General features: G+C 48.0%; 8 protein-coding genes across 8 annotated transcripts; 6 read left to right on the top strand and 2 right to left on the bottom strand.

The window, feature by feature from the left end:
• Nucleotides 1–584: 584 nt before the first annotated feature.
• On the top strand, nt 585–1559 carry FOBCDRAFT_202924 (uncharacterized protein; the record flags this gene model as incomplete). Its single annotated transcript, XM_059609045.1, has 2 exons — nt 585–616; nt 674–1559. The coding sequence occupies 2 exons, from the start codon at nt 585–587 to the stop codon at nt 1557–1559; spliced, it is 918 nt and encodes a 305-aa protein (XP_059467359.1).
• Nucleotides 1560–1930: 371 nt separating this feature from the next.
• FOBCDRAFT_202925 (uncharacterized protein) lies at nt 1931–2416 on the top strand (the record flags this gene model as incomplete). The annotated part of the gene is made up of 1 exon (XM_059609046.1): nt 1931–2416. The coding sequence occupies one exon, from the start codon at nt 1931–1933 to the stop codon at nt 2414–2416; it is 486 nt and encodes a 161-aa protein (XP_059467360.1).
• A 529-nt stretch (nt 2417–2945) lies between these two features.
• On the top strand, nt 2946–4012 carry FOBCDRAFT_202926 (uncharacterized protein; the record flags this gene model as incomplete). Its single annotated transcript, XM_054705029.2, has 2 exons — nt 2946–2977; nt 3028–4012. 2 exons carry the CDS (start codon nt 2946–2948, stop codon nt 4010–4012), a joined length of 1017 nt encoding a protein of 338 aa, XP_054561004.2.
• A 441-nt stretch (nt 4013–4453) lies between these two features.
• On the top strand, nt 4454–5881 carry FOBCDRAFT_320503 (uncharacterized protein; the record flags this gene model as incomplete). Its single annotated transcript, XM_031186817.3, has 2 exons — nt 4454–4569; nt 4626–5881. The coding sequence occupies 2 exons, from the start codon at nt 4454–4456 to the stop codon at nt 5773–5775; spliced, it is 1266 nt and encodes a 421-aa protein (XP_031037952.2). The 3' UTR covers nt 5776–5881.
• Nucleotides 5882–6304: 423 nt separating this feature from the next.
• FOBCDRAFT_40811 (Pam16-domain-containing protein) lies at nt 6305–7072 on the bottom strand. Its single transcript, XM_031186816.3, has 2 exons — nt 6927–7072; nt 6305–6835 (listed from the first exon to the last, which is right to left on the bottom strand). Exons 1-2 carry the CDS (start codon nt 6927–6929, stop codon nt 6422–6424), a joined length of 417 nt encoding a protein of 138 aa, XP_031037951.1. The 5' UTR covers nt 6930–7072; the 3' UTR covers nt 6305–6421.
• Nucleotides 7073–7204: 132 nt separating this feature from the next.
• Nucleotides 7205–9663, top strand: FOBCDRAFT_184947 (armadillo-type protein). Its single transcript, XM_031186814.3, has 4 exons — nt 7205–7380; nt 7459–7702; nt 7750–8004; nt 8053–9663. Exons 2-4 carry the CDS (start codon nt 7495–7497, stop codon nt 9564–9566), a joined length of 1977 nt encoding a protein of 658 aa, XP_031037949.2. The 5' UTR covers nt 7205–7380; nt 7459–7494; the 3' UTR covers nt 9567–9663.
• Nucleotides 9636–11026, bottom strand: FOBCDRAFT_184950 (ribosomal protein L13e). Its single transcript, XM_031186813.3, has 5 exons — nt 10827–11026; nt 10713–10746; nt 10602–10648; nt 10347–10505; nt 9636–10268 (listed from the first exon to the last, which is right to left on the bottom strand). The coding sequence occupies exons 1-5, from the start codon at nt 10827–10829 to the stop codon at nt 9873–9875; spliced, it is 639 nt and encodes a 212-aa protein (XP_031037948.1). The 5' UTR covers nt 10830–11026; the 3' UTR covers nt 9636–9872.
• Nucleotides 11027–12780: 1754 nt separating this feature from the next.
• On the top strand, nt 12781–13936 carry FOBCDRAFT_40821 (cytochrome oxidase c assembly-domain-containing protein). Its single transcript, XM_031186811.3, has 2 exons — nt 12781–13119; nt 13176–13936. Exons 1-2 carry the CDS (start codon nt 12858–12860, stop codon nt 13730–13732), a joined length of 819 nt encoding a protein of 272 aa, XP_031037946.2. The 5' UTR covers nt 12781–12857; the 3' UTR covers nt 13733–13936.
• The last annotated feature ends 85 nt before the right edge of the window (nt 13937–14021 follow it).

The following is a 14021-nucleotide window of genomic DNA, read 5'->3' on the forward strand; positions in this document are numbered from 1 at the left end:
CAGAGGTCAAGGACGGTGCGGAGCGCTTGGTAGCATAATTGGACCCCTTGTAAGGGTGGCGCCCAGAAGAATGGGCTGGGAGAGCATTAGATGCACATCGAGGGCCCAAGAAAACATCTCAGAGATTACGCGTCGATTCAGCGAGAAGAATCATGAGCGCGAGAAGTACCTGGATTATTCATCTATGTCATCAGCTCTTATTTATCTGAGTGATGTTGTCATCCCCAACACTTGATGTCGCTCAGCAACGAAGCATTTTCCAGATCATCTTTATATATGACTTGCCCTTACTGACTGAATAATCCTTGCGTTTCTTTTTGTGCTGGCATAATTAACCAGAGCTGGGGTTATGCTCTGAGTGTAATCGCCTCTTCTTTCTGTTACTCACAACCCTGCCAGGCTCAGCATCTAACCACAGATAATGCTGCAGCTAGTCAATGTTGATTTGTTTCCCAATCCTACCGTCGTTAAAACTATTTAATCCTCTGGGGGGGACTGCTCTGCAATGTGACATTCTTGACCGCTCGTCCCCTCGCCAGCATCACCCTCCGCGGGCAGGCACAAATCCATCTTTCAAACACACAATGTGCTTCGTATTCACCGATCCTGACCTCATGTAAGTTTACAAGACACCTAGGCTAGTATACAAGGCTTTGACTCAGTTTCTCGACAGCATTGATGAACCCGAATTGCAATCTGCCAACCTCAACATGGACAAAAAAGGGGACACGCTGTCCGAGAACGAGGCCTCACTGGTCCTCCAGAGACATGAGCCTCGTGATTTTAAAGACCTGACAGGTCATACTTTCAGTACAATACCTCTAGATTTCAAGCCAGTACTTACCATACCATGGACGGAGCGTCCTGACCAAGGCGTCTCGAATCTTGCTGCAGACTTGACTATCATTGAGAAGTTCACCACAGCCACTCAGTCAGAACAACCGATTACGACTAGTATTCCACGAAGGCTCACCCCGGGTACTGAGATAGAGATAGTCACCATTATTGATGGAACGAAGTTCATCGCCCCGAGCAGCACGTCAGACGCAACGACCACCAGTCAGGAGTCAGAAATCACTTCACCTAAGGAGACGACTACTGATGTGCCCAGCTTAAGCACCGAGAAACCTCTACTCACTTCATCCCCTAACAAATCGGGTGAAGAAAGTTCTTGGACTACATCATACACAACCTCTTCAAGCACAGAACTTCGACCATCCTCTCCCGCGAATCCCTCTGGAGCACCTATTCGCTCAGATACCTCCGCAATAGTCGCAGGAGCAGTATGCGGAGGTTTAATTATCACCACTCTTGTATTATTCCTCTTTTATGAGTTATGGCGACGATTTGAGACTCCAAAACTGCGACATGAACCACGGCATGGACCGCATTACGAACCACGACATCAACCGCATTATGAACCACAACACCAACCGCATTATGAACTGCGACATGGACCACGATATGAGCCATCAACTAATATAACTTTGAGTTTCCCTCAGAACCATGTCGAGGTACAGCCCCAACAACCGGTTCCGGATTATGGATGGAAAGCTTGAAAATCTTAACGACTCAAGGTGACATTGATTTACAAGGATATGATTGAACAAGGATGCAGGGCCTTTCCATAGTTTTTTTAGTTGCACAAAATACCATTGCCTTCTCTGAGTCAATACATTATGCAGCTTGATCACAGTCGGGTCTATCTGCTCTCGTCTAATAACTCACAATGACCGCAATGCATCTTTAAAAATAGATTGGAATACCTTGAATCATCTCAGTGTGCTACTTATATATAGCCCTCGAAGACCCATCGCGTTATGTTCGATCTTCTCTCAAACCTCCACAAGCATTTACCCAACTCCCTAGTCATCCCATCAAAAGGCCTTGCTTCCCATCTATCATCGGCAATATCAACATACATTAGATCATGGAGAAGCAGGAGTCCCCAACTTCTCATGGGACCGATCTCTCGTCCAAAAACCACCATAATGACTGTCGCGAGCTTGTGGACTTGACTGGAAGTGTCTACAGCACAATTCCGTCTGGCTTCAAACCAGTTCTTACATTCGCATCAGAAGACCTCCCAGGAAAAGATAGAGAGGATGTAGCAGTCATCGACAAGGTAGATGGCACTTCCACCAAAAATGGCGTGGTAGTCATAGGTACCGAGACTTGGGAACCTTTCACTTGGTATACAAGGCATAAGCACCAAACATTCACTCTTGTCTTGCGTCCTACGGAGACCACGAGTAGTGATGTTGATATACTCAGCATCATCAGCCATTTGACGCTGCCAGATGCAACTCCGACAACCTCAAGCGAGGAGTTGACTTCAAGTTCGTCAACTTCGGAGAGTTTGGTAATTCCAACTGCTGCGTACGCTCAAAGGGAGCATTGTCGAGCTGGATGTTGAAATTGTCCTGATTGTGCCTGGAACGTGAACGGAGTATTATAAACATAGTGGCCATGGTGGATAGGGAAATCAAAACCACGGCCGCAACTAATACAAATATCCATCCACCTGCAGATAGAGAGCCGTTGGAAGGTTCCTTACACGGAGCCTGCGCAGCCTGTACAGCCAGCGCCAGCGATTTGGAAGTCATGAATGATTGTGCGGCATGGGGATAATTCTGGTTGTACGTCAGGTTAACACAGATGCAGAGTCTCATGATGGCACTTGTTAGTTACACAAATAGCATTTATGTTTCACTGAATCAATCACTCTTGATGAGTCTATTCACTATTATATAAGTTTCATCACTCAACAACCCACAACAAGTGAATAAATCTCTGATCTAGACACCGGCCTACCTTGAATCAGCCCAGCATGGTGACTATATACTGGGTCCTTGGAAGCGTTCTCTCGAGAGCGATCTCGACAAACAGCAGAATTTACAAACAGGGATTTTCTCTTCCTACAGGGCTTCAAATAACTGCTCAAGATGCATGTTCCCTTTCCTGACTTCGAGTACATGTAAGTACAACTCAACCTCTGGATTCGCTCGACCCCTGACATTATGGTAGCGACGAGGCTCAAAGCCAGTCTCCTGGCCTGGAAACGACCGAGAATGAGGAATTTGAACATGAAGAGACATCGTATTTCCATAATGAGCCTCGTATCTTCATTGATTCGTTGGACCATACTTATAGCGATATGAAATCCAACCAAGAACCGTATTCCACTTACGCGAAGGCTATTACAATCCCACACAAAAAGGTCCAAGAACCGGTAACCTTCACCTCAAGACACACAATAACCCTTACCTCGATGGCAACTCTAACTTCGTTTACCACTATATTCGAAACAAAGCACCTAGGTCCCGTCGATCCATTGCCCAAGGTCACTTCTAAGATCACTACCCATATTACAATAACAGCTGTCAAAGACCATTCGACGAGTTCTACTTGGACCAGTCGGCCAACCATAGACGTCAACCCTTCATCCCCTCCCAGCGTTGATGAGAGCACTGATCCATCACTTTGGAGTACTGTTACCATAAGTGACAGGATACCATCCAACTCAACTTTGGCTACATCGTATACCGCTAGCCAAGAAGAACCAGATCTACCAACAGGTACAGAAGCTTCTTCTTCGAACGGCTCTTTAACAACAGCTGAGGTAGTGGGTGTCGCTGTCGGTGTGTGCTTCATACTTGTCGCAATATGTTTATTAACCTATTTTTGGTTAAGAAGTCGTCGACACCGAAAAGACACCAGTCCCCGTACTTGTGTACCCCGCGGTGTGGAAACTTCACGATCAAACCCAACTCCATCAAACTGGCCATATGGTCAAGAGCTCAAAACTATATTAGTCCCCCATCGCTCTACTAAGGCAAACAGACTTCTAACTACCGATGCACGTCATATGTCTTTTGATATCGATAAAGACGGTTATAATAGGGGTCTTAAATACTATAAAGGCAAAGCTTTTAGTTGGAGAAATCCTGACGGTTACAATACAGATCTCGACCAAGATCCTGAATCGAAGGGCAAGGAGCGTGCAGAATAGCAAAGTTTGATATGAGAACTTATTTCTCAAAGCTTGATTTCTCTTCACTTATGAGAGGTTCTCGTTAAATCTCCTCATATAACTCAGACGTAAGGTGTTCCCCAAAACATTGGCAACGTGTCTGAATGAATGGCATGTGATACTGTGACAAACGCTAGAATCTGCAGCAAACAACTGTCGTAGAGTTTCGTTAACAACCATGAGAGGATTCACGCACAAACTCTATCATTGGATGTATATATAGAAGTCAAGAATTACAAGATATAAAATGGAACTTGAGACGCAAAACATCTGGACATTACCCCCATCTCATCCGTTCCGCCCTTTCTGGTCCTTTTCCCCCCAGACCATTATGTTTGCTACAGTCATCTGAAGACTCAACCCGAATAAGCCAAACCTACAGTATCTAAAGATTTTTTGTTATTTTAAACATTTTGCAAGATGTTGCTTCTCAAGCTTTCCCTCCTGACAGCTATGGCAATACCCGTAGCTGCCCTTCGTTGCCAAAATGAAGTCGCAGACGTGACGGGAGACCGCAACTGGGTGTTGGCAGGTTGGTAAGTCACATATACTTCATCTCTCAAGACTATACTGATATCTTCTTTCTGTATAGTGGCCCTTGTCGCAAGTATGTAGGCAACAATAGGTACTCTTTCGAAACTCACCTTGAAATGCCTAATGACGACGCCGACGACTTCAAGTATAATGAAGACAACGATGAAACCTACAAAAGTCTCTGCGAAGTGTGCCGCAGTAACTATGGCCCCAAAGAGCCAGGCCGCGGTGACTATGGCCCTAAACAGCCAGAAAAGGTCATAACCAGCTCGATCATGGTGCTTAAACTGCCCAAGGAGACACCAAGCATCACAAATATCAGAATAACACAGACGAAGCCTCGCGTCAGATGGTCAACTCTTCCAGGTCCCGACGATGGCACTACCTTTGCTTGGTTTACGAAAACAACAACGCATACCGAGACCGAGACTGAGACTGAAACCACGACCACAACGGCATCCACTACTATAAGTCTAAGGAAGAGTACAGCAACATCGATGGGCTTGAGTGAGACTTCAGCAACATTGGACCCAGAAGAGACTGGCACTCCAACGCCACAAAAGAAAAAACGCTCTTCTACCTTTCAAACAGTCGGTATCGTGATAGCGGTTATATTTTTCATCCTATTTGCCGGTCTAGTCGCTTGGAAATGCCTTCAACACCGCCATCAGGCTCAGCCAGATCAGGGCCCAGAGGACCCAATCGGTGATGCTAGTGTCGCTGGAGGCAGCGCCTTCGACGATTCAGACTCAGAGTCCGATGGGGGCCAGGCCAGAAATTTGATAGCCTCCATCAGGGATTGGTTCAGAAGGCACCAGTCTCCATTTCCTCCACCAAACGAGCCTGAAGAACCGGCTCCTGATGTTGTCGAGGAACGTGTACCCAATCCAGGTCCTCCTCCTCCTATTCCTGTGCAACCAGGTCAAGCTCCCGCTGATGTAGAACATTCATACATCCCACCTACTCCTCCCGCTATTCCTGGACATCAAGTCGGGGCCCCTTCAGTTCAAGTGCCAACTCCTGATCCAGCTCAAGATCGGAGTAACTCGAGTACCTACAGCCAGGACAGCGGGTATCCAAAGTCGCTCGAAATACCCAAGCCACTCTCCATACACAGATCCCATCGTAGACAGGAAGAACGTAAGCCGCTTCAAGAATGGACGACAACTGGAGAGCCTGTGCAAGCCGGAAATTATGGCTGGGTTTAGTCTTGGGATTGCGCCTTGGATGGAACAGAATGGACGGTAGTTTTGGTTACATGTATATAGTTTTATCAGCGTGTTCACATCTCGTGGGCAAGTTTGTGGTTTGATCTTCCAATACAATGGCTCCTTTTCATGTTTTAGTCTGTTATTACACCACGTGTAACACCCAGAGACGGCTGATAAGCCTAGAAGAATCTGGCAGTGTGAATAGCTTTGTGTCTATAATATATCAGTGCCCAATGAGGTGTGTTTGTCTCAGGGACACTAGAATACCATCCCAAGCCACACCACATTGTGGTCGACGATATATTTGATGCTGAAATATACGCACTCATCTCACGCCAACCCATGACCTCATTTTTTCTCACATCTAACCCAAAAGTACTCCGTTCATATCGTACAGTTGTATTAAACATAAGATAGCATAGGTCGTCTGCCTCTTTTTTCTTTCGTCTAAGAACCAGCCAACCTCGAGCGGCTCATCACGCCACCGATAACCCAATAAACGCCGTGCCATGCCGCAGTCGAGTGAAGATGTACATTGTATACATGGAGAAAGTAAACTCCTCCCTCCCGTCCCTCAGAACTCCTTTACGAGGTCATCGTACAAGTGTTGCTTTTTCCAGTTTTATTTGCACAAGGAGAGTCGTCAGTCCTTGTAGACCTTGGGCTTGAAACCCTCTTTGATTTCAGCCTCTTGCTCCATCTTCTCCCGTATAGGACCGATCTCTCGCTCGAATCGCTCCTTTGCTCTTACAATCTTGCTCTGAAGATAGAAACTGCCACCCTTTTGAGGATCGTTGGCGTCAAACAGTCGCTTATAACGTGACAGAACCTCTTCGACATTGGCTTGTCCACCAGCCGGGGGCTTGACGTTGAGAATCTTGCATGCCTCATCGAGAGTCATGCCAGAGGAGAGAGAGGCACCGGCGGATGGGTTGCCAGCCTTGGCCTGCGCTCGCTGGTACGCTGAAGCAGCCTGAGCCTGCTTGTAAGCTGCGACAAATGATCGACCGAGGATTCGGGAGCCTGTTAGAAAGGCTGTGACTACGAATTTGTGCGCCTGGGGTTATATGTTAGCCGCCACTCTAACCAATGCGGCGATTCTTGAAGTAAAGAACATAGCGGGCATGAACTAAGACGTGGGCGCATACCATTTTGAAGGATTATGGGTGATGGAGACGAATTGATTATCAGGAGAAAAGGTGGAGATAGATATCGCTGAGAAGCGACGTTGAAATAGCGGCCCTCGTTCGCGACGAGGGAAAGGATCGTGATGGCGCTGCTAGAGACTTTTTCCCCGGGTGCAAAGTCGGCGGAGGCGGATCATTCCGAGGTCGGAATTTTGCACCTCCGATCAACCGGCAGCAGTATGATCTGCCGCAGATTAGCCGAGTAGTACGTCCACCACGACACACCGAGCATCACCGAGATATATGCCCCGCGATGGAGCTGCAGAAGAGAATGTTAGGTGACCGCAATGAGATGCATGGATGTAATAAATTTCATGAACCAAGACTGAAACTTGTTGCTGAATTTTAATTGCCTAGAGATTTATTTTCTCATCTCTTGTATTCATGTGAAGCTCTACAGACTTTCATTCATTTTGTAAGCACCCTCTCCATGAAAATGTATAGGGTATCTCAAGCGGACATTGGTGTAGCTAATTCAACGACCAACTTTCAGCATCATATCTCATACTCCACAAGGGAAGCTGAGATCATGTCTATGTCACCTCAAGACGTGGCTGTCCTGATACAGCGTGAAGGAAGCGGAGCATCGCCAGATACTTACGATGCTGCCAACGAACCTGAGGATGCTGTTGTGAAACGAACAAAGCTATTATCTTCCGTACTCGAAACTCTTAAGCAACAAGATCCTTCTTCGCTAGAGGCTACAGCCAAGGCGTTGGGCGACGGAAGTCGAGATGGTAAGTGAAATCCCTTATCGTTTGTGAATTTGTTAACGTGGACACAGTGGCATGGAGACTCCCTTATGGAGATTCGGGAATTCTCGAATTCTTCCTTGACATTCTTGCCTCAGATGAGGAGCAACCTCATGGTGTCAAAGTCCAGGCTCTGCGTGTTACCGGAAATTCTTGTGCTGATACAGACCAAAATCGAGCTCGAGTTGTTGAGGGCAAACATATCGTTTCTTTCATCAAGCACCTTCAGGACATGAGCCTTGTTCCATATTTGATTCCGGTGCTCTACAATGTCCTTGTTGATTATGGTGAGTCCTAAAGATGACACTCGGGCGGGACAACACTGATACTCGTAGAACCTGCTCAACGTCTTGCTTCAGAGTCACGACTCAGCAGTCATCTCATCACTCTCCTTCAGTCACCCAACCGCGCTGCTTTCAGCCCGCTTGTCACTTATTTCTGCAAGATCCTTGCTCTTCTCATCACACAAGATGGCGAGGTAGCTGTTGCAGATTCTGAGACGGCCTCCGTTCTCCTGAAGCTGGCAGTCAGCCCTGACCACAACACTGATATCGAGGACTTTCTCGCCCTCGTATCTACCGCAGCCAGTTATCTTGCTAATGAATCCTTCCAAGAGCAACTCCTCAACTCAAAAGAAGCAGATGTCTTCGTCAAGGCATTCTACATCGCACATACCCAATTCGACTCAGAGCTTGATGACGAAGACACTGCCAAGGAACTTGGGCAGCTGTGTACTTCGTTGCTTACAACCCTGGCTGACCTGACTGGCAATGACGCCTTCCCAGCTCATTATTCCCTTGAAAGCTCAGTGCCCCAGTCGCTTCTTAAATGGTTGAAGGAGCCGCATGTCATTCTTCAGTCCGCAGCTTGTCTGGCTCTGGGCAACCTCTCCCGTTCAGATCAGGCTTCCACGGCCTTTGTGCAGAAGTATCAGGCTCATCTTTCTCTGATCGCCATTCTTTCCGATCCCGAGATCAAAGATGCCCAGCTTCTTCACTCCGCACTGTCTTTCCTCAAGAATCTCGCAATTCCGGCACAGAACAAAACATTACTAGGGGATCTGCTAAAGCCAGTGAGTGTACCAAGGATACTGACCATCGATACTCTTCCTCAGGTCCAGTTCTCGGCAGTTTCACTACTTCGTCTACTGCTTGTGAACTGCCCAGATAATGTTCGTCGAGTTGTTAGTCCTATAACAGCTGAAGGAGAGGGGTCTGGCAAGCACACAACTGTCCATGATATGATCTCGCTGTTTGATCGATCTGATACGGAACCTACCCGACTCGAAGCCGCACGAAGTGTTGCTACTGTATGCCGAGTTCTTCATACAGCACCCACCGAGGAGGTTCTTTCTGGATGGAGTTCTGAAATTGAAAAGACACCATCGAGGGATCTGTTCTATGCTGAACATGATCTTTCACAAGTGCTGTCATTCCTCATCACTCAAGAGAAGTGGCCCATTCTAAAATCCGAGGCATGGTTCGTCTTTGCTCTCATGTCGCGATCCAAGGATGGCGCCCAAGTTATCGCCAAAGTCCTTCCTATATCTGGAGCTATGGATGCTCTCAGTTACGCAGTCACCGGAAAGACGGCAAACGACGAAACACCACTGATCGAGAGTGGTGCCCCTGAAATCCCCCCAGCAATTCCTGAAGAGCTGGCATTGGAACCTCAGCAGGTTGACCCGAAACAAAAGGCTAATATGGCTAAGGTGGACAGAGAGAACTGTTTGGTATTGTGTACCGAAGTTGTCAAGAATGGGGAGACTCTGGAATCAGAGCAAGTTGGTCGATTACGGAGTTTGATTCGACAGGGCACAGAGTTGCTGGGGGAAAGGGCTGAAGAGTAGTAGAGTCTCAAAGAATGGAATAGACACAAATACTGGGAATAGACATCACTTTACGAATCGTTCAGAGCGTTGAAATCGTAACGAATAACTTTTTAAGAAAGAGATACCATATGCGCGTAATGCATCCATTGACCAAGTAATGATAGAGCAAAGCCGGTGATCATGCAGTAAATTTCTTGAGCTGGACCTAGAGTATCTTTCCTCCATACCCGGCCAAGCCTTTCATCAGAGCCTCGAACCGACGTTGCCCATGTCTCAGAGACGCAAAGAGCAAAACCCTCAAACACCAGTTCCCTTTTTGCAAGTTTATTTCTTAGCCGACTCAGCCTCGGCGGCATCCCGCACACGCTTCTGTCGGGCACCCTCGTATCGGGCGTTGGCACGAGCGACACGGAGAGTTCGGTAAGCACCGGCCTCGATGTTGGAAGGCATGTCACCCTTCTTGATCTCCTTGACAGCGATGTCGGTGGGGGCAATGGGGAGAGTAGCGGAGATGTGAGAGGCCTTCTCGATCTTGGAGACGTCGGTCTTGGTGTCACCCTTCTTGGGGGCGTTGGATCGGCGGGGGAGGAGGATCAATCGCTCCTGGTAGGCCTTGAGGCGGGCAACGTTGGCAGCAAGGGACTCCTCGCTGAGGTTCTGTCGGCGGAAATCGACAGCGATGCCGATGGTGGGAGCGAAAGCCTTGGGGATACCGGCCTCCTGCGTGGTTGTTAGAACTGCAATTCTTCTGGCGTATCTCGTATCGTGTGCATTCGACTGAGACGCAATATATCATACCTTGAGCTCAGCCAGGGTGAAACCACGGCCGGAGCGGACACGGCGGTTGTACTTAAGGGTAGGGCATCGCACAACAGGTCGGAGCTTGTCGACAGGTCGAGGTGCGAGGGCAGCAGCCTTGGCCTGACGAGCTGTGCGTCTCCGCGACTTCTTGCCGGGCTATTCCATAGTCAATATTTGTGTGCCAAGTAAATTTCCAGAAAATCGAGATGAATCGTTTCTTCTCTTCTCTTCTCGTCGGGTGTATCGTCATACCTGGTCGAAGTGGGTTCGAACCCGGCGCTGCCAATCCTTGCGGAAGTCTGTTGAAGGAGTCAGTCCCTCAAATCCTCTATCATATCGTTATTCGGGGGTGGTGCGGCTCACGGTTGTTGACGAGCTTCTGGTTGTGCTTGATCGCCTGTAGTAAATCAGGTCAGCAAATGCGAATGCACTCGAGCGCGATGAACATTATCCATCGCATTGGGCGTATCTCCATACCATTGTGTCTGCTTGCGATCAACGTGCTCCGATGGTCGATGTCGGTCGTGAGGCGTGTAAAATTCGGAGGGTAGAGGCTTGTCCAATTTCCAACTCAAGAAGGGTTGTGCCCTTAGATTTTAGTGGGTTGTTAGCGAGTTGCCCAAAGATGTGGATCACGTGCTGAATGTGGGCTTTCAAATTCATGATCGGGAGAATGTTGCAGCGGTGCCGGCGGGATTTAGACAGGCGAGTTTGGAGAGACTTGGTGTAAGAAATTCAGAACGGCTGCGAGTTGATGTTGATGGGTTGCAGAAGCCGCAGAAGGCTCTATATATTATTTTGGCGGTTCATGAGCATATTATAAACACGGCATCTGTTGTTTTAAGGGAATTCCATAATAGAAGAAGAGTGCTGATATGTGCTCGAACTGGAAACTACTTTTGAAGATCTCGTCACATTGAATCTCTTCAGGCTCAGTGAACATGGAAATATTTCACTGTTAGATTGTGATTGGAGGTCTTCCCATCATGAGAAATGGTTCGAATCTGCATCCAATGTGTTCTTGTTCAGCAACCATTAAAGCTGAGATCAGTCATCGTCTTGTACACAAGATAAATGTCACCAGACACATAGTCCTGAGGACAGTTAAAGGTTTTCATCATTAGGATCGGATGAAAGAGATATCCTTGAGGCCTTCTGGCAAATAATAAGGAGGATATAATGTGAAGGTACTGCTCGAAGTCTCTCGATCAGCAAGGTCTTTGTCAAATCATCACTGGTCATGCATTTCTTCAGCACTAGCGCTAGTCGCTGCATACCTTACTCTCTCTCTCTCTCTGTGGTCGATGCACTCCACAACCACCAATTGCGGCGGAAACACAATCGCTCAGAAAATAATTTCATAAAATCTCAACTTAATTTTGTTTTGGCAGGTGCACACAGGTGCCGGGGGCGTTGCACAATTTCAAGCATCCACAGAGAGTGGCCCCTGCCCTGCTGCCTCCTGCCTGCAATTTCCCAGGCACCGAACGCCTCAGCATCAAGGCATCAATCCCTTCTCCATCTGCCTATAAAAAGCGGCTCCCCCTCCCTCCTCTTATTCCGTTTTTCTTTTCTTCTTCATACTTACCTTGTTGAGAGGAAGCCAGCTCAAGAATTGGCTTCCTCAGCATGGAGGGCCTGCATTGCACATCGCGGAGTCACTCTTTGCTCTATTGTCCTTCGGGGCCATAGTCGGCGGAATTTTTGATTTAAACCCACTTTTCATTGTGTTGATGGCTTGATGCTATCTCATGAAGAAGAGTCTTGTGTGATGTGCCGTGATGCTGAGGTTAGACAGGTACTTCTCGATTGCCCTGATCCTGCGTTGCTGTGTGATGATTGAGGCAGACGTAAAGTCCTGGCGCCCAAGTCTATTTGCGAAGTTCCACAGCTCATGATTCGATCCGGTTGTAGAAGCGCAATAACGGCTCTCATCCTTTACCTCACGCTCACACTCGCCGTAGCCTGTGAATTGATATGCTGATGATCAGATACTCCTCGACTCATGTACTTGGTTACAGCATGGCATTGCGTGGACGTGAGTACTTGACAAAAGGGACATCGCGCATTTGCCTGTTTACTCGAGATTTGCCAAACATACTGCCGTGGTGACTGCAAATGCCAGATCCATTGACGAGCATCTTGATGGCTTCATCGAAATATATCCATTCTACAGTAGCAAAAAACTTCGTTGTCAGCATCAGATGCCAAAATGAAATCGTCAAAGGGTCTCCTGGGTTTGTGCTAAATTTACCCCAGTGTTTTTGGCGCTTGGGACCCAGGTTCTCAGGTAGTCGACATCATCTTCCAATATCTCCATCTTCACAGCCCACCATCCTCTCACCCGAAGCTATTCCGCACCAATCACATTCCCACAATTCCTTCTCGCAGCAGTTCGAAAAATCTCATGACACCACTTTCCATCCTTCCTGTCAACGGCCAATCCATTCGATCACCTCGCCCTGGTAATTGTTCTCCGCAGAATAAACCCTTCCTCACACAGAGACAATGGCTTCCAGGATGGGCCCCCGGAGCGTAAAGGACGCAACCCGATTTACGTCCACAATCCCCCACGCAACATCGAAGGCCGCGCAGAGAACACCACGCATCCCAGGCGAAACACCCGAGCAGCGAGTGAGGAGACTGCGACAGGCTCATCTTGCTGCTCAGCATGCCAGCATTAGCAAGACGGATAAGTTTATCGATGCTTCGAGGAGAATCTTCGATGTAGCGCATCGTTGGACGGTGGGAAGCATTGTGGTGTTCACAGGTACGAACGACTGAACGAAACATTCGACTGCAATCGCCAGCTGACAAGCATTCTAGTTGTTGCAGCTGTTGTCTCCGGATACTCTGTCTGGGATATGATTCGTTACAACCGAGCCCGCCGAGCCGAATGGGTCGAGGCCCAGAAGCTACTTGAAGCCGATGAGCTTGCTATGGCACGTCTCGCCTACATCAAGGGCGAAGCTACAGAGGAACAGATCCTTCTCGTCGAGGAAGCCAACCAAGCTGCCGAGGCAAGAGGCGAGAAGCTACCACCTTTGCTCGAGGCACCTTCACACCGCACACATTTTGAAGAACACATCAAGCCCACATTTAAAGAAAACACAGAGGAGAATGTTACAAAGCCATCAAGTGGGAAGGGTGTACTAGGGATTTTCTCTGGTGTGCTAGGCGGCGGAGAGAAGAAGGAGGAGTCAACACAAGGCCTCCAGGATTATCAGACACAGTCAGTCGAGTCGGGAGCTGTCAAGGTGAGGTTGGGGGAGGCGATGGCAGCAGAGCGGGAGCGTCAACAAAATGGAGGCCCCCTAGACAGGCTAGGTGTTGAGCCGCCTGCAGGCTCAACTCCTAGCAAGTCTTGGTGGAAGTTCTGGTGATGTGTATAAAAATCTAATTGGAAAGAGGAACGGATGGCAACATGAAGGAAAACAAAGCGGAGTGTACGTGGTGGGACCAAAAGGAGTGTATCATATGTGTAGATTGGCAGTGCATTAGACGGCGTCGGGGGACCATCTTGTATGTACCATCAGGGAACAAGTCTACTTACCATATCTATTCAATACCAAGCGATCAAATAAGCGCCACTGATTCTTCAAGTTGGGTGAGATGATGAGCTGCGAATGTCTCCATTACTTAAATTGACATTATCGCTATTCTGGTATTGCC

The sequence above is a fragment of the Fusarium oxysporum genome, chromosome VI (genome assembly GCF_013085055.1).
Source record: "Fusarium oxysporum Fo47 chromosome VI, complete sequence".
Lineage (NCBI taxonomy): Eukaryota > Fungi > Ascomycota > Sordariomycetes > Hypocreales > Nectriaceae > Fusarium > Fusarium oxysporum.